The following is a 24,090-nucleotide window of genomic DNA, read 5'->3' as shown; positions in this document are numbered from 1 at the left end:
CACACAATCTATCAGCTTTATAAAAGACATCCTTTGTGTGAGCATGTAGATATTTTGCGGTCATCCATAGTGTCCACTCTCAATCTGTCCGTGAACTTCAATGCAAAAGTAATCTTTCATCAATGCAAAAGCTTCTTTAAGGAAAGTCTTATTCACAAACCAAGCTCCAGCCACTCGGCGGAGCCAACGCAAAAAGCTTAAAATGTCGCCCAGCTTCCTCAAGAGTAAGTACAGCGAGTCAGACCCACTCACATGAGAAACATCCAATGGTTTACTCAGACATTGATTCTATAAAAGAAATTGCCTGATTTGGACATGTAAATACTTTGCGACCGACCTTCGTTTCTATTCTCAGTTTGGCCGGAAACATCAGAGCGAACGAGATCTTTTCCTGATGTAAGCGTTTCTTACATTCCTTGAACTGATCGCGTTTCTCTTGTCGAGCTCGCAAAGTCCAGGAACAAGAAAATATTATGGTTCTTCCAAGAATGCTTCCCTTTGTTCCTCGCCTGGCGCAACACCAGATCTTTATCGGATGATCTCAGAAATTTGGCCAGAATTGATCGGGGCCTGTCTCCTTCAGTAGATCTGTGAGCTGGGACTTTGTGAGCTCGCTCGATTTCCAGCTTGTGGCCTGTTATGTCGAGAAGACTCAGGAAAAACTCATCTAGGAATTTCACCATATCTCTGTCCTCTTCATGCTCAGGAATTCCAACAATTCGAACATTATTCCTGCGGTTTCTATTTTCAAGATCTTCAAGCTTTTCAAGGAGATGTTCCAAATCAACTTTGGTTGCGGGCAGATTAGCGGTTAATTCCCTCTCCGAAGATTCCAAAAAATTGATTCGTTTTTCAACATCAGTCACTCTTGTACCTAATTCAGAGAATTTTATTTCCATTATTCAACTCAGTGGTGGTTCTTCCCTTTCACCTGATCGTTTTGCAAACAGGACACCATGCACCGGCACATTTATAAGAGCTAGAATTGCTGCTGGTAGTTTGACACGAATTGCGCACTTGACCACTGCCATAAGGGAAAGAAACTCCCTGTGCCATTGCGATGCAGTATACAACATGATTAAACCATCTGAGAAACGTTTTTGCGCTGTATAGAGGCATTCCACAAGCTGAAAAGCTGAACGGCTCAACCAGAAACCAGCTCGAGCTATAGCACACATAATTTGTATTACTTTGAAATAAGACTACATAATAAGACTATTTAATACATGAGTGTGTGTGAGTGTATATATATGATATATATATATATATATATATATATATATATATATATATATATATATATATATATATATATATATACATAGTATACACTGATCAGCCACAACATTAAAACCACTGACAGGTGAAGTGAATATAATTTATTATCTTGTTACAATGGTACCTGTCAAGGAGTGGGATATATTAGGCGGCAAGTGAACAGTCAGTTCTTGAATTCCATGTGTTGGAAGCAGGAAAATTGGGCAAGCATAAGGATCCGAGCGACTTTGACAAGGGCCAAATTGTGATGGCTAGATGACTGCGTCAGAGCATCTCCAAAACAGCAAGTCTTGTGGGGTGTTCCCGGTATGCAGTGATTAGTACCTACCAAAGTGGTCCAAGGAAGGACAACTGGTGAACTGACGACAGGGTCATGGGTGCCCAAGGCTCACTGATGCACGTGGGGAGCGAAGGCTAGCCCATCTTGTCCAATCCCACAGAAGAGCTACTGTAGCACAAACTGCGAAAAACTTAATGCTGGCTATGATAGAAAGGTGTCAGAACACACAGTGCATCACGGCTTGCTGCATATGGGGCTATGTAGCCGTAGACCTGTCAGAGTGCCCATGCTGACTCCGGTCCACCACCTAAAGCGCCTACAATGGGCATGTGAGCATCAGAACTGGACCATGGAGCAATGGAAGAAGGAAGCCTAGTGTGACAAATCACATTTTCTTTTAGATCATGTGGCCAGCCGGGTGCGTGTGCGTCATTTACCTGGGGAAGAGATGGCAGCAGGATGCACCATGAGAAGAATGCAGGCTGGCAGAGGCAGTGTGATGCTCTGGGCAATGTTCTGCTGGGAAACCTTGGGTCCTGGTATTCATGTGGTTGTTACTTTGACACGTACCACCTACTTAAAGATTGTTGCAGACCACATACACCCCTTCATGGCAACGGTATTCCATGATGGAAGTTCGACACTATTAACCATAATATTCTTCTCAATCTTCTAGAATATATGGTTGGCATCCAGGGTATGGCCCTCCAGTGGTTTTCCTCCTATCTAAAAGAAAGGACATTTTCTGTAAATGTAGGTAATTTTTCTTCTATGTCTGCTCAATTGCAGTGTGTTGTCCCTCAAGGGTCGATCTTAGGACCCTTGTTATTTTCCCTGTATATGCTTCCTCTGAGCTCTATTTTTCAGAAGTACAGCATATCTTATCATTGTTATGCAGACAATTTCCAATTTTATTTCCCAGTGAGTGTAGACAAGAATTGTTCATCTGAGAATATCATAAATTGCTTCAGAGATATTAAACATTGGCTGGCAAACAATTTATTACAATTAAATGAAAGCAAAACGAAATTCTGATTTTAGGAGGACCAAGGCGGCGCTGGATGCTTGGAGGAGCAAGGTGGAGCCGGGGGATTGGAAGACTGAGGCAGAGCCGGTGGGACCGAGGACCAAGGTGGAGCCGAAGGGAAGGAGGTCCCCGGTGGAGCTGATGGATTAGAGGGATGAGGCGCAGCCAGAGGATCGGAGAGCCAAGGTGGAGATAGGTGACCGACAGACCAAGGAGGAGCCGGAGGGACAAGGGACCCCGGCAAAGCCGACAGGCTGAAGGACCGCAGTGGTGCCAAGGGAATGCAGAGCCGAGGCGATGTCAAGGGACCGATAGGCCAAGGAGGAGTCCAGGGTTCGGAGGGTCCAGGCAGGGTCGGAGGTTTGAAAGTTCCCCTTGACTGCTCAGGTGAACTAAGTGTGGGTACAAGGGCGGGAACCATCTCCACATCCAATTGCTCAGAAGTGGCTATGACAAGGTGTGGAGCAGACTTAGGCGTGGCTATGATGTGACATGGAGCAGATTCAGGCGTGGCGTTGAAATGGCATGGAGCAGGCTGAGGCGTTGCTGTGACATGGCATGGAGCAGGCTGAGGCGTTGCTGTTACATGGCATGGAGCAGGCTGAGGCGTTGCTGTGACATGGCATGGAGCAGGCTGAGGCATTGTTGTGACATGGCATGGAGCAGGCTGAGGCGTTGCTGTGACATGGTGCAGGCTGAGGCATTGCTGTGACATGGCATGGAGCAGGCTGAGGATCCGGGGTAAAAGATGGCGCTAGCTCAGCGACCATGACGAGGAACTCTGGCTGGACGGCCATGACGTGAAACTCTGGCTTGGCGGCCATGACGTGGAACTCTGGCTCGGCGGCCATAACGTGGAACTCTGGTTTGGCGGCCACGATGTGGAACTCTGGCTCGGCGGCCATGTCGTAGACCACTGGCTCGGCGGCCATGTCGTGGACCTCTGGCTCGGCGGCCATGTCGTTAACCTCTGGCTTGGCAGCCATGTCGTGGACCTCTGGCTAGGCATCCGCCTCCCCCACAGTGAACATGGAACAAATAATCTGCAGGGCGAGGTCAATATATTGAGCCAGGCTCTGGGTACTCTGACTGCCTGGCACCAGAAAAGAGATGGGCTCATTCAGTCCAAATCGGAAACTCATTAATATCCACCTGGCAGGCCAGGTCGCAGAAGTCCACCACATAATGCTCCAGGGGATGATTCCCCTGATGTAGGCGGAGGAGCTGGATTGCTGGGTTCATATTTTGGTCAGGTATTCTGTAACGATGCTGCTGGCACTGGCATTGACGAAGATGAAGAATTGGAGAACCCAAGTGCAATTTATTAACAAAAGTGATATCCACAAAACCCAAACTACAAACATGGAAAATAAACATAAACATGAACTTGACTTGACTATACTTAAACTTGACATGAACTATCTAACAAAGTTACATTCACATTAAACATTTCATCCTCGTTGCCGCTATAGATCTAAGGGTAACCGTGCCTTTTCAGTGATAGGTTCTAATCTATGGAATAGTCTCCCTTTCCATGTGAGGTCAGCTTCATCATAAGCCATTTTTAAATCTTCTTTAAAAACATATTTTTATTCTGTAGCTTTTGAATAAATCATTGAATAGTTTGAAATGGATAAATACATGATGTTGTATTTAAATGTTTTTATTTATTTTATTATGTTATATTAAGTTATTTTATTTAACTTTAAATAAATCTGTTTTTATATCACTCTGTCATTTTGTTTGTTTGATCTGTAAAGCACTTTGGGTCCACTTCTGTTGTTTTTAAATGTGCTCTATAAATAAAGGTTGACTTGACAGTAGCTCTTTTGTGGGATCGGACAGGCTAGCCTTCGCTCCCAACACACATCAATGAGCCTTGGGCGCCCATGACCCTGTCGCTGGTTCACCGGTTGTCCTTTCTTGAACCACTTTTGGTAGGTACTAACCACTGCATACCGGGAACACCCCACAATACCTGCCATTTTGGAGATGCTCTGACCCAGTCATCTAACCATCACAATTTGGCCCTTGTCAAAGTCATGCAGATCCTTACCCATTTTTCCTGCTTCCAACACATGAAATACAAGAACTGACTGTTCACTTGCTGCCTAATATATTCCACCCCTTGACAGGTGCCATTGTAACGAGATAATAAATGTTATTCACTTCACCTGTCAGTGGTTTTAATGTTGTGGCTGATTGGTGTATATATTATAGGTTGTATAATTTCATTTATTTTGTGTTCATTCCATGTTTACAGGGGACACCAGGAGTATGTGATTTTTAGCGTATGTGTGGTTTCAGTTGGTCCTGAATGTTTTCATAAATTTAGAATAAATGTTAGTGTGAACTTATTTATGAATCATGTTTTCTTTGTGAAAACATTTGTATGCAGATTTCAAGCACAAATAAGTGCGTACATAAGGTTGGGGAATGAGACTCACCGTGTCTTAATTTATTTTTTCCTGCCAGAGTGGGCCACTTTTGCTGTGGGTCCCGGTCATGGAACACAGTTAAAATCTGGACGTTTAATCATTCCTGCCTATGCCTATCACATTGACTGCAGACATTGCTTTGGCAGGAAATGCAAGACTTCGTCGCATTCATTTTGCTTTTATAGTGACACACATGGAAATGTGTGGCATTTTGGGGAGGCGTTGGCAGCGCCTGAGAGCGTGGAGTGTCAGATGGTGTCAGTAGATGAGGAAGATGGACTGAACATTCTGTACTGCAATGCTCGGAGTACATCTGGCTGCCGCGTGCAGGCTGTAAGTTTTAATAATGGTGCAGTTTTTCATGACGGTCAGCTGGTGCAGAAACTTGTGGAGCCGAGAAACGGGTGTCATGGCAGTGTGATTGGATTTCCAGCTCCGCTCTACCAGCTTGGACAATCCCAACATTCTTTGAGACAGTCCATCTACAGAACCATTGCAGCTCTGATGTCTCCACAAAATTTCCTTCCTCCTACGTGGGTGGTATATACACACCCGACCTGGTTGAATGGCCGTCGCGACCTGGGCGTGTACCTCAGTCTTCTGCCACGGGACCCAGACAGTTGGTCAGGCCCTTGGGTGATATACGACGGCCCCAGTGCCTACTCTGACCTGGCATATATTGAGGTGATGTCTGCTGATGCCCCACCGCTCACTTTGTTTGCCTGCCTGTTTGAGAATGGCACAAGGACAGCTTATGATGAGATTTCCTTCTGCATCTTTACACTGTATGAGCTGATCAACAACCTTCCCCCAAACAACTATAGAGACAGAGAGCTGAAGAAGAGGAGAAGAGTGTGGCAGCGTTGCTGTGTCTGCTGACTGTATGCACAATCTTGAAAGTACATTTTCACTTGAGCGTTCATCATGTACCTGACCTTATGTTGTACATGTACATTGACTATGGGATTCATTTTCCAATATAACAGTTAGGCCCAGTCCTTGAATCTGATTGGATGAGAGGGATTGCAAGAGTGCTGATAAAGGAGTCATAACAGCACTGGGACACTTCATTGTTTGTATCGCTCAGGTTGAGTTCATGGCATTCCAAATTAAATTCTATGATCAATGCAGAGAGCTAGATGTGGGGATTTTCTTTTATCCCTATATGAAAAAGATTTAAGCCAGCAGGTGGTTACCAAAAATCGTCTTTTATGTGTTATGAGCGAGTTGAGCTGACGAGAGTCCTTATTTCCTTCCTTATTTATCAGTCCGTTGAACTGTTGCACTCTCGCAATCGTGTTGTTTTGTCCATATATCAGCATGGCTGTGAATACCTATGGCCTTTTGCCTATAGCTGAATCAAAGCCATGCTGATATATGGGCATACAGCACTCTTTCTCATGTGATATTGCTTTAATATACCTGTAATTCTCTACCCATTAGCTTTCTCATTCATCTCAACAGCAATTGATCAGCTGGTGTGTCATCCCTTGATGTCGCCAACTTTGCTCATGAACTGGAGACATTTTTGAGCCAATCACCTGAGCTGTAAATGTCATGTGACTAATGGAAAATTACATAATTACATTAAACCCTTCACTAGAGACTATCCTGAGGTGTGACATCAAAGTCAGCAGATAGGGAAAAATATAAATCCATTTCACGCTTTGAAGAGCCCTTAAAAAAAAAAAAAAAAACATCCCCATCTACTATGATAGAAATGTTTCTGTGATTTATATGTTTTTTGAAAAGCATTTTATCACAATACACTGTTTTGCAATTGTGTCAATGGAGAAATTATATTTTGCCACTATGATGTTGTTACAGCATTTAGCAGCATGGGTTAGCTGTAAGACTGCCAAAATATATTTCTTGCAAATAAATAATGATCATAAACAGCTGATTTTGTGAATTTTTAAAATTCTTTCTCTGAAGTGCACTTTAAATTGGAGCAAGAGATATGGGGGCAGTATCACTGGTCACAGCTGATAGGTTCAGTATCTGTATGAGATCTCTGATTGGGAACATAAACTGTTAGCCGTTTAGCGTATATTACTTTGGCGATGAAACTTGATAAAAACTAGGGATGCACCAATACTGATACTGGTATCAGAATCATGTCTGATACCGCGCTCGTGTACTTGTACTTGTACTGGTAAAAATGCTCCGATACCATCTGATGTACGAATGTCATTACATAAACATTCAGTGCACAGATTAAAATCACGTCATGTCCTAGTGAGGTTATTTAACAGCAAAAGCTGCAAATTAATGAGATAAATAGATAGTTTGCACGTGCAGCGTTTTAAATGTGAGTGCTTGTGAATGTGTGGAGCCGGTATTGTGCAGACATAGAGACACAAGCTGCTCATATCTTTAGAGATCCTTGGCTCATACATGAAAAACACCATTATGAGCATTGCATGTTCTGTTTGTAGCAGATGACAGCAGGCAGAGCACTAATTCACTTTTTATGCAGCAGCGAGTCATATACAGACTACATAATTATTTATTTAGTAGCCTTTTGCAGTTTAATAATTACTGTGATTCACATAGCAATGAGCTTTTCCAGATTGGGAATCTGCCATCATTACTCCAAGCTCCTTGGTCTAACAACATAGAAACACTTAAAAATAAAAGCTCCACCAAAATAAAAGCTCAATTTAAATGAAAAAAGTACGACAGAAATACTGTAGATCACTACTGTATAGTTATGTAATATTCACTGTTATACTACAACTACTACTACTAATAATATTAATAAATAAATAGTAACTGTATTATATTCAAGCAATATCTCACATCTGTGATTTTGCATTATGCAGCACTTTATTTGACAAAAATAACTCCAATGTTGTATTTAGGATTGTGCAGTGAGTATGGAGATGGAATTGTTGCATATTAACATACAAATGGAAAGAGATCCACAAGTAAATGTACGGAGTTTCACAAAAATAAAGTGAATTCACAAATAAATAAAATGAGATTTGCAAATAAAAAAATTATTAACAAATATATTTTGTAACTCACACACACAACTCTGTCCAGCATTCATTTGTGAATTGCGTGCATTTATTTGTGGATGGCTTCCTGTGCATTTGCGGATCGCTATGCGCATGTGTCAATTTTGAAACCTATCTAGCATCAAGACGTGCACATAAATCTACAAATAGGTGGATTCCACCCATCGTCTACTCAAGCCAATCAGATAATGGCCACATTACTCAGGCCAATCATATCATGTTCTGTCTTCAACCAATCATGCTTTGTTTTACTATCATGGTGGGACCAGAGTCACAGAGCTCTCATGAGCATGGAATCAAGCACATACAGATATGCTCCAAGACCGCAAAGTTTCATCAGTTTCATCAGATGCCATCAGAGGAACACTGTGATTTAAGGTTCGTATCATTTTCTCTGTTATAAACATGTGAAGTGTATTGTTAAATGCTGACAGCTGAAAATTGCCCATTTATAGAGTGTCCTGATCATTAGCTTTATAGCTAACCTGGCTGACTGTATGAGTCTGCTATTTTAATTTTCTTGACTGAAATATGTCATCAGATCCTTTACTCTTAAGTTACATGGCAGATCCAAACCGACTACTAGACACTACAAAAGTTCAGTAGTACAGATAGTGTCTTTATAAAACATGAATCATATTAGATGATCTTAGGAGCACAAACCATAAATTAATACCCTATATTACACAGTGTACAAGATCTGCTATGCCAATAATTTGGTTTCACACTATGTTAATGTATTTAAAAAATCCATTGAAGTAATATTTCAAAAGATTTATATTTTTAGCACTTAGTGTTATAGCAGACCAGTCCAATGTTACTCACAAGAAATAATAATGTTAACCCTGTAAAACAATGCGTGTTTCACTTATTTACTCAGGAAGTATATGGGCTGTGAGATAAAGGAGAACATTAATAATAAAAATAAAAGAGTTGCAAGGATACTGGAGAACTGGTGCTCTCTGCTCCACATCACAAAAAAGATGGAAACAGTTGTGGGACTTTTGTGCTACTGGTGTTAAGACATCACAAAGCTCCATGGCCCAATCTTGTTTGTGTAACATGTTCTTTTCTGTACAGGAATGAACTTGTTTTTAACGTATAACTGTTATTTTTTCCAATCATTTGTGCAGAATGCTCTTACCCTGACTAGGAGTATCCGTCACAGACAACTGATACAACACCATGACGTGGCAATGAGGATGTTCATGTACAACAAACTCGAGCAAAATGCAAGAACTCCAGTTGTAATGTTCAGTTCCAGTGTTTGTGTGTAAATACATGTACTCAAATGTATTGTCTTTTGTAGTCATATGCATGACAACCTGTAATTTGTAAGCAAAAAATCATACCTTTTAGCCAACAGACTTGCTTTAAAGTGTTAAAAAACAGACACTCTTTAAAACATATTTACCTCAAAATGCCTTGATAGAACTCATTAAAAGATTTGTCAACTAAATGACAAAAAATATTTTGTTAAATAAGAGCAGTCATCATTACTTTGGCCTGCCCTCAAACAAACGTTGTTATAGCTGAAGCCAAGATGAGTTGGGTTAGTGTTGTCGCCATGTCAAGAAGACACTGTTTTCTAACTGCGAAAGCAAAACCTCTTTGTTTGGACTTCCAAAGGCAGATGAATTGAAGAATCAGTGGTTAAAATGTATTTTTACCACTTCCTCAGCAGTACAACCACAACCAATGCCCGATTTTCAAGACAGTTACTCCTGAAAGATGGTGCAGTTCCCACTTTGTTGGGACAATCTGGTGCTTTAGGATCACAACCTGTAAGTATGCTTGATTATTTGTGGATTTATCTGCTACCGAGAGTTCAAATGCGGAGTTTTGTGTTGTAGTTACGGTGTACACCCAGTGCACAGCTATAGGCCTCTGCTAACCTGCTAGCTAAAGTTATTGTGTTGAAATAGTTTTGCTAATCAGCTACGGGCCCACTTTTACCTACAACTGTGTAGAATTATACAGATTGTTTGTTGTTCTTACTACTATGAATAGTGATCAAGTGTGAAGATGGATTTATCTTTACAAATGGTCATTTTACATCTGCAATCCACGGTAGTGCTCGGCTAACTTGCAATGTAATGTTATTGTTTTGGTAAGGGTTTACTATTCAGCTGTGGGCCAGCTTTTACCTAAAACTGTGTAACAAAATAGTCGATCTCAAGAGTCATATATAATTATATAATTACATGGACCTTCAGATTGTTCAGGTGTGTTGTACATTTAGGAAAATATATTTTGTTTGCCTTGCAACATGTTGAAACATTTTCCTATATGTTTACATCTTTGCTATTTTTTATACCCATCCCCAGAGCAATGAAGTAGATGAAAGTTACCACATGGAGAAGGAGGGCCTAAAGCGATGTCTAGATCTTCTGGAGTGTCTGTAATATTAATTAATTGCATATGTACTTTCTATCAGGTTTGTCTAAGAAATTAGACAAAATTGCACAAATAAAGGACTGTGAGGTGTTGAAGAAGTGGCTGCGCAGCATTAAAAACCACGTGTATTGGAGCGCAACTTACTCAACATCAGGGCCTGAGAAGGTGGCCAAGTGGACTTCACTGCTCAACCACATTCAAAACGTACACGTCCATGAAGACCCCATCTTCACAAAGTGTGAACATACAGAGTTTCAAGGGATCCAAAGAAATGGTTCCAACCAGATATGTATTGAAATTGTGCCTTCTAAGTAATTAACGTGTTAATGTTCATAATGTGTACAATGAAAAAAGTAATCCCTAATATCCCTTCAAATATCTGTGTATTAATCACAATCACTTTGTGTATAGACTGTTTTGATTGGCAGGTAATTTATAATGGTATTTTTTAATGTGACTCAAAGTTCAATAGCACTCCACAAAATGTCCTCAACAACAAGAGAGTTCTCAAAGATGTGGAGAAGCTCTGTCACCACTACCAGACATCATCGCTGGAGGCCTTCCACAGCTTGATTCTGCGTTTCGCACCCAAGAATGTGGTTTTCCCTTTCAAGGGAATGTTGTGCAGGTACTACACTTTATAATGGATTCTGTAACATCTTATAACAAAGTTATTCATTAGTGGCTACTACGTCATATGTCAAAATTAATCTATGGCTTATAAATTTTTGCAGGTTGTACCTTGCGGTCATGCATTACAATAAAAATCAAACAACAACAGCTCCAGGACAAGCTGTTTACAAGGTCGTGTTCCCCAAGTCCAAGAAGGGTGAATGCACCATGAAGTCAATAAAAACAGACCCCCTGCATACAGTAAGTTGTAAAATATATATTTATTACAAATAAAATAAAATACATTTAAAAAATAAATAATTATGGACACACTTGTAATATGTACAAGGCAGGTGGGGACTCTGAATCGTCCTTAAATTTAGAAACACAAGAGAGTGACTGTCTGTATGCAAAACTTTTTACAGATTATGTGGATGACCTGATGAGGCTCATCTTTGATGAGGTGTTTGAGGACCCCACCCCATTTGTTGAAGAGTTAAAGGAAATCCCCATTCCCACATATCTGTCATCCCAGTTTGAGAGACTCTCAAAGGAGGAAGTGATTGCCCGCCATGTCTTATGCTTCAGTCAAGGGGTGGTTGGAAGCCAACATAGTGACCAGCTGGATCAGGAAACTCCTGGTGTATCCGGAGAACAACACAGGATGGGATGACTCATGCCGTCCTAAGTAGCCCCAGCACCAGCTGACAAAGCTGCGATAGGCGAGATGACGGTAAAGCCTGTAAGAGAGAATTGGACGCTTACTGTTGCAGAAAAAAAATAGTATGTGTACATATGTAGGTTTCTATGTGTATTTACAATTTTTTATTTTTATATTTTGTTACAAATACATTTATTTTGAGGACAATATTTATTTCACATTTCTTCATTTGTGTTTTGGGCACTGTGGTATAATGAAACCTAATTTTAATGATATTATTTTTTACACAGTTGTATGTCATAACATGCAACAAAAACTTACTGTTCTTCTGTTCTGTGCCTCAGAGGTCCATAGTCAGTTCTCTAAATGTTTTGGATGTTCTGCAGGGTGTAGGGATTCAAAAAGGTTGGGTTCTAAGCCTGGATGGTGTACCATGCATGTCAGAGGGACTGGAACCTGGTTCATTCGTCTTACAACCTAAGAAGGAAAACATGACACTGACTTACAAGAAAACAGTTATTTAGAATAAAGCTTGTATTGACTGAGGAGACATCATCACTGCATAGGAGAAATATTGATCTGGGAAGCAACATGTGTCTCACTGTCAAACTTTTAATTAAAAGAAAATTGTGCTTTCAAAGGAGACATTAGGAATTTGGCAAATTTTTACATATTGTAGATTTCAAACATAATTACAGAAAGGAGGTGATATAAAATGCAGATTAATTAGTTGATTATTTTATGCAAATAATTCCTCTTACAAAACAATGTCAAATCTGCCAGCCATAGGATATTTACTTCACTGCAGCAATGCAATATGATGTTGCTGAACTGAGCAACTATTTATAGTGCAGTCAACTCGCGTCCATCTTTTTAATTAAAGTAATTTTCAACTGTACATATATTTGACAATGATTAGTTTGTAAATATTTCTCTTAAAGAATATCAGTCCTCATGTGTTTAAGGTCACTGCTGACAGTGAAACTCTGTTTTGTCAAATCAGGACTTTATAATAACACTACTGGTCATAATGCAGAATGCAGATTTGTTGGAGAACGGTTACAGTAAATATGACAGCTAAAACATGTAAAAGTACAACTATTTTTTACACATTTGTTTATGTAAACAACAGAAGTATGAACTCACAAAATCTGCTGTACTCTTAGAAAATTTGCTAATGTAACGAATCAAAACACATTTTGTTTTTAACAGGGAACATGTCAGAGTACCTCAATTTTAATCAGGATAACTTTGGTAGTATTCCCCAACACATGCAACATTAGTCAAAATATTAACGTAATTAGCAAAAAAGCAGTTCTCTTTCATCATCTTATGTTTGAGATTAATCTATGAGAAGGGCATCCATACCTGACCTCTGCAGAAGCATCCAACTGCACCAAGTCTGGCTAGAAAGACAGAAGTGCATGACCTATGCCAGGTAAGGACCCGCCCCCTCACCTGAGAGCATATAAGGACCCACACGCGCTGCTGTTCCTCAGTTGACATTCGCTTCTCGCAACCTCTGTTTCTCTCAGCTCGGTTGGAATTGGACTTTCACAATTTTGTTTACAGGAGGACACATCATTCAGATCAGCCTCCCCCAGACATGACTGTTTTGCTTCAGCCAGGTTAGCTGTTTCAATTTGCAGCAAGCCGCCCACCCTCGCTTCCTACCAATCAGGCTGCCCACCTTTCTCTCTCACCACTTCCCCTGCTCCACAGCAGCTCGCCACAGATTTTACTGAGTTTTTCTCTAGTATGGCACTTTCCAAACCTACGGCTACCCCCAGCGACAACCTATCGCGTGGCTGCCCGGCCGCTTGAGGCGCCCTCACCACCGCCAGAGACCCTCATCCTTTCTGTGTCATTTGCATGGGACTAAAATACATGGAGGAGGCTCTAGAATTCCCAGAAAACTGTAGCCACTGCCTGGTGCTGCCCAAAAAACTCTGGCGCCAGAGGCTCAAGGTTGCCGCTGCTCAGTGTGCTGACCCCGAACTTTCTGACTCAGACGGGGGAAACGGTGATGACAACGCACTCCTGGGGACCTCCCGGGGCACAGCCTCTCTCAGCTGGGCCGATCAAAGCAGCACGGCGTTCCCTGAGGTCATTTTCTCAGGGGATCCCTCGTTCGAAAATGATCCAGCTGGTTCTGGTGACGAGGATGATGTGGGCCTTCTCGAGGGTTTGGAGGACGAGGAGGCCATCCCGTCTTCCATGACTCCCCAGGCTAACGCCCCCCACTGAGGGAAACTAGGTGGTTCATGGAAATTTTCCTGTTTATTTAAGCTGCCATTGGTCGAATAGTAGGTGCGTTGGATTGTAGGTTGAATTTGGATCCCCCATACATGCTATATAAGTTATGAGTTGACATCTTCCCCCTTCCCCCTTTTGCCATTACATTCCCTTGCACTGTACATAACCGATTTGTATTTAGATTTGCACTATGTATGTGTGTGTGTGTATGTATGTATGTATGTATGTATGTATGTGTATGTATATATATTCATATATGTGTATGTGTATATATGTGTATATGTGTATGTATGTATGTGTATGTGTGTGTATATGTATGCATATATATGTATGTGTATATATGTGTATATGGGTATGTGTGTGTGTGTGTGTGTGTGTGTGTGTATATATATATATATATATATATATATATATGTATAATTTGGGGTCTGTATGACCCCCTGGACGTGATCCCAGCATACATCCCACATGCAATCTATTTTTAATTCAAATAGGCTTTCTGTGGACAGAGTGGTTTTGTTTGCAAATTATGCACTTTATTGAACTGCAAGTTTGATAAATACCACTATTTGACTCTTCTGGGTGTAAAACAAGTGGTTTAGTTGAGAAAAGTCAGCTAGTTAGCTCAGAAGAGGGCACTTCCTGTGTTTTTGCCATAAATGCTGTGGTGTAATCCCAAAACTCATCCAAATAACTATAAATTATCTGATAGATGTACTGGTGCATTTAGGCCTCTCAGGCAGTCTGTCTCATAGACTTCTATGACAGGCAGAGAGATCTATTGAAAATAATGAAAAATACTTTTTTGCATCCTAGGCCTTAGTCCTCTCAGTATGTCGATAAGGGGCACTCCGCAGGACCTCAAGGAGCGATGCTACAGTGCATCCCACATGCAGCTAGTTCCATTCATTTCCATAGGCTTTTCGTGTACAGCACTTAGAGAGGTCCGATCATCCGAACATTGACATATACTGTATGTCTCATCACGGTGCCCTGTGTCGGAATCATCCTGGTCCTAACTCTAACCCTGATGGAGGGAATGAGATGTTGCGTCGATGTAGTGACACTAGGGGCCACTCTTGGGAGCCCGAGACACCTCTGGTCTTTGATAAAAGGCCAATGAAAATTGGCGAGTGGTATTTGCGTGCCACTCCCCCAGACATATGGGTATAAAAGGAGCTGGTATGCAACCAGTCATTCAGGTTTTATGCTGAGGAGCTGAGACAAGGTCTGGCCATTTCAGCAGGTAGTTCAGCATTGTGGCAGGAGGGACACAACTTCTCATTCCCTCCATCAGGGAATGGAGGTTACACAAGTAACTAGGACGTTCCCTATCTGTCACTCACTCGACGTTTTGTCGAGGTAGTGACACTAGGGGTCCCTATAAGAAACGCCACAACTGGCTGAACTGTGTTACGTGAACTGCGCCACATGCGGAGCACCTACCCCAGAACAGGGCTCTTAGCACGTGTACTGGGCCGGCAGCGAGTCTCTCCGAAAACTCGACTGCCACAGGGCTCGGAGGACAACCAGGGAACATAGTTTGTGAACACTACTGGGAATTAATGGCGCACATCTTCAGCTCAAAAGAGGTGGAAGGTGCTATGTGCAAGCGATACACCCGGCCGGCTATCCCGGGCTTATCCGCTTGTATTGCGTGCCACTACCTGGGACAAAACCGGTTCTACCCAGAGGTTGTAGAATCTTGCAAAGGTGTTGGGTGATGCCCAGCCCGCTGCTCTGCAAATGTCTGTTAGAGAGGCACCCCTGGCCAGGGTCAAGGAGGCCACTACACCCCTGGTAGAATGGGCTCGTAGCCCTACCGGGGGCGGCATGGCCTGGGCATGATATGCCATAGCTATGGCGTCAATGAGCCAGTGGGCGATCCTCTGCTTGGAGACAGCGCTTCCTTTCCGCTGTGCATCAAAGCAGACAAAGAGCTGCTCAGAGATTCTAAAGCTCTGTGTGCAATCCAAATAGATGCCTAAAGCATGCACTGGACACAGCAACGATAGGGCTGGGTCTGCCTCCTCCTGGGGCAGCACTCGCAGGTTCACCACCTGATCCCTAAAAGGGGTCGTTGGAACCTTGGGCACATTGCCCGGTCGGGGTCTCAGGACCACATGAGAGTAGCCCGGACTGAACTCCAGGCACATTTTGCTGACAGAGAACGCTTGCAGGTCTCCTACCCTCTTGATGGAAGTGAGCGTAGTCAGGAGGGCAGTCTCAGTCAAGCTCACCTGACTGCAAAGGCTCAAAGGGGGCTCTCTGTAGACCCTGAAGAACTACAGAGAGGTCCCATGAGGGAACGAGGCGCGGTCTGGAGGGATTCAGCCTCCTGGCGCCTCTCAGGAACCTGATGATCAGGTTGTGCTTCCCTAAGGACTTACCGTCGACTGCGTTGTGGTGTGCTGATATGGTGGCAAAGTACACCTTCAAGGTGGAAGGGGACAGACGCCCCTCCAACCTCTCCAGCAGGAAGGAAAGCACTGATCCGACTGCGCATCTCTGGGGGTCTTCCCGTCGGGAAGGACACCACTTAGCAAACAGACGCCACTTAAAGGCATACAGGCATCTCATAGAGGGGACCCTAGCCTGAGTGATCGTGTCTACCACCGCGGGTGGTAGACCGCTTAGGTCTTCCGCGTCCCGTTCAGGGGCCAGACATGGAGATTCCAGAGGTCTGGTCGCAGGTGCCAGATGGTGCCCCATCCCTGAGAAAGAAGGTCCTTCCTCAGGGGAATTGGGGGGGCTGTCGTGAGGAGCATGAGGTCCGAGAACCACGTCTGGGTGGGCCAGTAGGGTGCTACTAGGATGACCTGCTCCTCATCCTCCCTGACCTTGCACAGGGTCTGTGCAAGTAGGCTCACTGGGGGAAACGCATATTTGCGCAGGCCAGGGGGCCAGCTGTGTGCCAGCACGTCTATGCCGAGGGGGGCCTCGGTCAGGGCATACCAGAACGGGCAGTGGGAGGATTCTTGGGAGGCGAACAGGTCCACCTGTGCCTGTCCGAATCGACTCCAAATCAGCTGGACCACCTGAGGGTGGAGTCTCCACTCTCCCCTGAGGATAACCTGCTGTGACAGCGCATCCGCTGTAGTGTTGAGGTTGCCCGGGATGTGAGTGGCTTGCAGCGACTTGAAGTGCTGCTGACTCCAGAGGAGGAGACGGTGGGCGAGTTGTGACATACAACGAGAGTGAAGACCGCCTTGGCAGTTGACATATGCTACCGTTGCCGTGTTGTCTATCCAAACTAACACGTGCTTGCCCTGGATCAACGGCCGAAACCTCCACAGGGTGAGCAGAATTGCTAACAACTCAAGGCAGTTGATGTGCCAATGCAGTCGTGGGCCCGTCCACAAGCCGGCGGCTGCATGCCTGCTGCAAACAGCGCCCCAGCCCATTTTGGAGGCATCCGTCGTGACCACGACACGCCTGGAGACCAGTTCTAGGTTAACACCTGCCCATAGAAATGAGAGGTTGGTCCAAGGGCTGAAAAGACGGTGACAGACCGGCGTGATGACCACGCGATGTGTCCCGCGGCGCCATGCCCATCTCGGGACTTGAGTCTGAAGCCAGTGCTGAAGCAGTCTCATATGCATCAACCCGAGCGGGGTGGCTACCACTGAGGATGCCATATGCCCCAGGAGCCTCTGAAAAAGTTTCAGTGGAACTGCTGTTTTCTGTTTGAACGCCTTCAAACAGGCCAGCACCGACTGGTCGTGCTCGTTCATGAGGCGTGCTGTCAAAGAGACTGAGTCCAACTCCAAAATGAGGAAGGAGATGCTCTGAACTGGGAGGAGCTTGCTCTTTTCCCAGTTGACCCGAAGCCCTAGTCGGCTGAGGTGTGAGAGCACCAAGTCCCTGTGTGTGCACAACTTGTCCCAGAGTAAGCTAGGATTAGCCAGTCATTGAGATGCGATTGCCCACTTCCCTTAACGGGACAAGGGCTGCCTCTGCGATCTTTGTGAAGACGCGAGGAGACAGGGACAGGCCGAAAGGGAGGACCTTGTACTGATACGCTTGACCCTCGAATGCAAACTGCAGGAAAGGTCTGTGTTGAGGTAGGATCGAGACATGGAAGTACGCATCCTTCAGGTTTACTGCGGCGAACCAATCTTGATGCCGGACGCTCGCCACAATGTGTTTTTGCGTCATTATCTTGAACGGGAATCTGTGTAGAGCCCAGTTCAGTACTCGCAGGTCCAAGATTGGCCGCAACCCACCGCCTTTTTTCGGTACGACGAAGTAGGGGCTGTAAAACCCCTTCTTCATCTCGGCCGAGGGACAGGTTCTATCACGTAGCAGGGTAGCGATCTCCACGCGCAAAGTAGCAGCATTTTCGTCCTTCGCCAAGGTGAAGTGGATACGGCTGAACCTGGGCGGGCGCCTGGCGAACTGAATCATGTAGCCAAGTCGGACGGTCCAGACCAGCCATCGCAACGGATTGGAAAGCGCAAGCCATGCATCCAAGTTCCGCTCAAGGGGACCAAAGGGACAATGTCGTTGGACGTACCGGCAGGTGGGGCCTCGCGGCAGGTCAGAGCTCAAGGTGCCACACCACATCATGGCCGTGCTGAGTCGAGGGACATCGAAGCACTTACCTCGCTTGCGGCCGCCCATGAAAGCATGTCCATCATCTGTGCATCAGCCTGTGACTGGGCAATCGTCCCCGAGGGGGGGAGCCCAGCTGAGGCTTCTGTGTCCGACTGGACAAGCCCGCTCTCCGATGCTGCGCTCGAGAGCTCATCATCTTCGCGGGCACCGAACAAGAGGCCAGACTCGGAGTGAGACGAGCCGGCGGACTCATCCGGAAGCCCGACTGGGGCAGACAAGCGTGCTGGGTAATGGGAGGTCCAGGGGGGGATAACCGGTGGAGGCGATCCTATTGGGTTCCTCAAATCACCCCCAGTGCTAGCCGCACTGGCCTCAAACCCATAGGTAGAAGGACCGAGGCGGGAAGTCGCTGGGGTGGCTTGCTTTCATCATTCAACCGCAACATTGCCATGGTCATGTTCTCGCAGTGAGAACATGAACCATCCACGAATGCTGCTTTCGTGTGGGTCATGCCCAGACACGAAAGACAGCGATCATGACCATCCGAAGTTGAGAGATAACGACCGCAACCAGGAATAACACACAATCGGAAAGGCATCTTTAAAAAGACGCGTCTTTAAAAAGACGTTCCATGTGTGCCGCTCTTTTAGAGAAATATACTCTTTTAGAGAAATAAACTCTTTCAGAAAATATACTCTCTTTTTTATGCCAAAGCGCCCAGGGGTGTTCTCTGCAGTGCACCAATGCAGAGGAGGGAGAAGTCGCTGAAATGCACCGTCAGATCCAGCAGAGGTGAATGAACAGTAGTAATTCAGCTCAATGAGCATGACCGTTTGGCTCTGAAGAGAAAATCTGAATGAGTGGTTGCATACCAGCTCCTTTTATAACCGTATGTCTGGGGGAGTGGCATGCAAATACCACTCACCAATTGTCATTGGCCTTTTATCAAAGACCAGAGGTGTCTCGGGCTCCCAAGATTGACCCCTAATGTCACTGCATCGACACAATGTCGAGTGAGTAACAGATAGGGAACCAGAGTTCTGCAGCCCTACAACCTTTTTTAATACTTAATTGGCCCAAAAGGGCCATGGTCTACTTATGGACTTTGCGTTGTTTAAGTTGCAAGTGGGATGTCTAGAAAAGGGGGTTCCAAAGGTCACAGGACCTTGAAATTTGAGATCCTTGACTGTCAGGGCCCCCCGAATCGGGTCCCAAAATCTGGGGTCTCTAGAACCTTCCTCAATGTAAATCCCAACCCTACCCTAGTTGTCTCCGGTCTAATTCAAGAGTCTCTGTTAAGCTTTGAGTGCAAGAAGCCTGTGTGAGAGAATCTTGCATGAAGTCTGAAAAATACTTTTCCTCTTTTCTAGAGCCTCGTGCTGCTGATATGTCTTTCGAGGGACATCGGGCTACCACTGTGTGAAATTTGGGGTCCATGGGACCTCTTTGTAGCAAATGTAACCCGATCCTTCCGACGGGTGAATATCTGTAAAGCCGCGGGTCCAGACGGCATTCCAGGCTGCGTCATCAGAGCGTGCACGAACCAACTGGCTGGTGTTTTTACGGACATTTTCAACCTTTACCTCTCCTTGTCTGTGGTCCCCACATGCTTTAAAATGGCCACCATTGTGCCTGTACCAAAGCAATCCAAAATCACTTGCTTAAATGACTGGTGTCCTGTTGCTCTGACTCACATCATCAGCAAATGCTTTGAGAGACTAATCAGAGATTACATTTGCTCTGTGCTGCCTCCATCGCTGGACCCCTTGCAGTTTGCTTACCACAGCAACAGCTCCACTGATGATGCCATTGCATCTACAATACACACTGCTCTCTCCCACCTGGAAAAAAGGAACACTTATGTGAGAATTCTGTTTGTAGACTACAGCTCAGCATTCAACACCATAGTGCCCTCCAAGCTTTATGAGAAACTCCGGGCTCTGGGCTTAAACAGCTTGCTGTGCAGCTGGATCCTGGACTTCCTGTCAAGCAGATGCCAGGTGGTTAGAATGGGCAGCAACATCTCCTCATCACTGACCCTCAACACTGGAGCCCCACAGGGCTGTGTTCTCAGCTCACTCCTGTATTCCCTGCACACACATGACTGTGAGGCAACACATAGCTCCAGTGCCATCATTAAGTTTGCTGATGATACGACGGTGGTAGGTCTGATCACTGACAATGATGAAACGGCCTACAGAGAGGTAGTGCACACTCTGACATGCTGGTGTCAGGAGCACAACCTCTCCCTCAACGTCAGCAAGACAAAAGAGGTTGTGGTGGACTTCAGGAGAAAAGACAGAGAACACAGTCCCATCACCATCAATGGAGCACCGGTGGAGAGAGTCAGCAGCTTCAAGTTCCTCAGTGTCCACATCACTGAGGAACTCACATGGTCCGTCCACACTGAGGCCGTTGTGAAGAAGGCTCATCAGCACCTCTTCTTCCTGAGATGGCTGAGGAAGTTTGGAATGAACCACCACATCCTCACACGGTTCTACACCTGCACTGTGGAGAGCATCCTGACTGGCTGCATCTCTGCCTGGTACAGCAATAGCACCACCCACAACTGCAAAGCCCTGCAAAGAGTGGTGCGAACTATCAGACACATCATTGGAGGTGAGCTTCCCTCCCTCCAGGACATATATACCAGGCGGTGTGTGAAAAAAGTTTGGAGGGTCATCAGAGACTCCAGCCACCCGAGCCATGGGCTGCTCTCACTGCTACCATCAGGCAGGCGGTATCGCAGCATCAGGACCTGCACCACCGGACTTCATGACAGCTTCTTTCCCCAAGCAATCAGACTTCTGAACTCTTGATTTCTCACGATCAATATACATCAGCACTGCACTTTATTAATCTTATTATCTCACACTGGACTGTCATAAATTATATTCTCTCTTAACAACACACTGGCAAATGACTATCAACTGACAGCCTGAATGTCAATACAGTACAATACAACCTACTGTATATTTTATATGTACTATGAATACTATTTTTATTGTATAATGTGTATTCTATATTGTGTGTATGTGTATTCTATATTATGTGTATTGTATACTGTACATTGTATATTATTATTTGTATATTGTGTTGTGTGTAATTATGTGTATATTAGATATGTAAATTGTGATGTGTAAATCTGTTTATTGTAAATTGGAAAATGTCTCATCACTGTCATGACTGCTAAGTTGCTCAGGACTGCACCCAAGACTTTCACCCACTATTGCACTAGTGTATATGGTTGTGTGATGTTGTGACTTCTGCCACCTCTATGAAACATCACTCTTGAAGTCTTGGGTTTTGATGCCAGAAGATAGACTTTATTATCAGTGATAAAAAAGCAGAGTTGCTCCCAGCGCAACTAACTTTCTGTATTCAAGCATGCCTATATACACATATTCACCTAGGGCGTGACCAATACACCCCATACATTTTCTTCTGTGTCTTCAGTCTGTTTAGAGAACATGAAACTATTTGAGAGGCCCCTCTCCATCTGGAACCTATTTACGGGGACTTATCCTATATTTTCTCAAGTGTCAAAACATGAGACTCAAGTTTATCATATGTGAGGAGCCCCACATTCCAAGACAGACTTCTTACACAAACATGCACTCAGTAAAATTCATGCTTGAACATCAGAAATAATTGTAGAATAAAATGTCTATATTTACATTGATTGTTCTTGATTAATTTATATTTAACTTGATAAAAATATTCTACATATCCCCCCTCTGTGACTTTCAGATGCCACATCTTCACTTTCTTTATTCAGAGTGCAGTTTCATAATTCAGTCGCCTCAGCTATGCTATCTAGTATCTAAGTTAAGTCACACAGCTTCTTTACCAATGACCGCACTCCGGTGGATATTTGCAGAACCAAACATCACTATTCAAGTTTGATTAAGAACGGAGTAAAAATATTCTGTCTCCTTATATCTTCATTCAATAAATGAAACCTATAAGCATGTTATACTGTAATCATGAGCGTGCAATTGGTTCAGCCTTGCCTGTGGTTGTCACAGTTATGTAGAGTACATAAAACAAATATTCATTATCATATTAAGAGTTCTCTTTTGTAGTGTAGATATCTTCAACCCAGATACTTTGCGCATCGTAGAGGGTTACCTCCGGGGAGAGGTTAGGCTAGCACTTTCATCCCGGGGCATCATTTGTTTCATCATATAGGAATCAATTTCCTCCCAATCTGGTCTTTCTGTCCATTCAGGGTAGTTGTAATTGTATTGCATTGGATCATTCACATTGATCAGTGTCATCTGCTTCACTGTTGCTCGGATCAAGAATGATTTTTCCAATGATAACACACAACAGAATATTATTCCTCCCACACAGATTGTTGTTCCAATCATTATACCAATTTTAGCCAATCATACACCCCATTTTTTAAACAATTCTATTTAAATTTATAAACAAACAAGACAAGCAATGTTAATCTTTAGTCACCACCATGTCTTCTTTTCCATTCTTCATTAATATTAAAATGTACATGAGTTCAATAAAAGCATAAGTAAAAGTAATAAATCATCTTTCAATCTTAATTCTTCATCATACAAATATTCCCAGGTTTCTTCAATACTTCTTCAATAAGTCAGGCACTCGTTTGTCTGCAACGGTTCTCAGAACTTTACCCCCAAATTCTATAATTAATCTTCTACACAGGGTATGATTCCCTGTTGGCACAGTGTCAGAATGCTTGGTATTTAACACTATGATAATATGTTTTAATAAAGCGGTTATTAAAATGCAGTCGGGTTGAGTGGAACTCACAATTTTCGGGCAGGTTTCTTCTATACCACCCTTTTGATGCTTCTGACCTCAAAGCATCCATCCACTTCCTTAAACCCATATCACCCCTTCCAGGATGGTGATGCCCAGCCTTAGGTTGCCCCCCTTTCTTGCCATTGGAGAGTCTTACCCGTCATTGGGCCATCACCTCTTGACACTGGTCTTGATACCGCTCAGTCCTATTAGCCAATCCTTAATAATTTGTATCAGTAAACAGATATTTTCTGTTGTTTCAGGGAGTATCACCTGAGAACCGTCACAGCCAATGGAACCATCTACAATGCTTAAATATGGAGACAGTTCTAAACATGGTTAAATTCACAAAGCATTATTCAAAATTCAACAATCTATTAAAATTGTCCAAATTAAAAGTAAAAGTAAGAATGCTACAATTGAACTCATTTACAGTTCATTAATTTTCATTCAAGTTGTATTTCTGCTCCTTTAGCAAACATCACAAAAGACCATGTATCATGGTGGGGACTAACATCAAAACAAAACAAAATAAAGTATAGCCTCTGTCAAACTTCTAGGAAGCTTAATTAAAAAACATCACCTTAATTCAATAATAGTCTCTAGATAGTTTTTGAATATACATTTATTCTTTCAGATGAATGTTCAACTGAATCTCTTATCTTTAGTATAAACACAACTTCAAAATGTCCTCTGAATATATAAAATCTTTAATCATGATGAGGAAAGCTGTTTGAACCTCTCCTTCATTTCACTGTATCTAACATCATTGCCAAATC

The 24,090-nt window shown here is 43.7% G+C and overlaps 1 protein-coding gene across 8 annotated transcripts in view; it reads left to right on the top strand.

The window, feature by feature from the left end:
* Nucleotides 1–23,356, top strand: part of neu4 (sialidase 4) — a 66,342-nt gene extending 42,986 nt beyond the window's left edge. The window contains exons 1-6 of one of the 8 annotated variants that reach the window (XM_051665189.1): nt 5,913–8,424; nt 9,180–9,830; nt 10,374–11,071; nt 11,178–11,316; nt 11,481–11,788; nt 19,900–23,356. In XM_051665189.1, the coding sequence (XP_051521149.1) occupies nt 11,783–11,788; nt 19,900–21,348 (1,455 nt within the window). In that variant the 5' untranslated portion in view covers nt 5,913–8,424; nt 9,180–9,830; nt 10,374–11,071; nt 11,178–11,316; nt 11,481–11,782 and the 3' untranslated portion in view covers nt 21,349–23,356. Of the gene's footprint in view, nt 1–5,060; nt 8,425–9,179; nt 11,072–11,177; nt 11,317–11,480; nt 11,853–12,102; nt 14,155–19,899 lie in introns of those variants that run through there. The other 7 variants (XM_051665190.1, XM_051665187.1, XM_051665193.1 and 4 more) reach the window with 7 other exon arrangements.
* Nucleotides 23,357–24,090: the final 734 nt, after the last annotated feature.

This window comes from Myxocyprinus asiaticus, chromosome 31 (assembly GCF_019703515.2).
Source record: "Myxocyprinus asiaticus isolate MX2 ecotype Aquarium Trade chromosome 31, UBuf_Myxa_2, whole genome shotgun sequence".
NCBI lineage: Eukaryota > Metazoa > Chordata > Actinopteri > Cypriniformes > Catostomidae > Myxocyprinus > Myxocyprinus asiaticus.
Note: the sequence above shows the minus strand (reverse complement) of the source record. Positions and strands in the feature narration are given on the sequence as shown.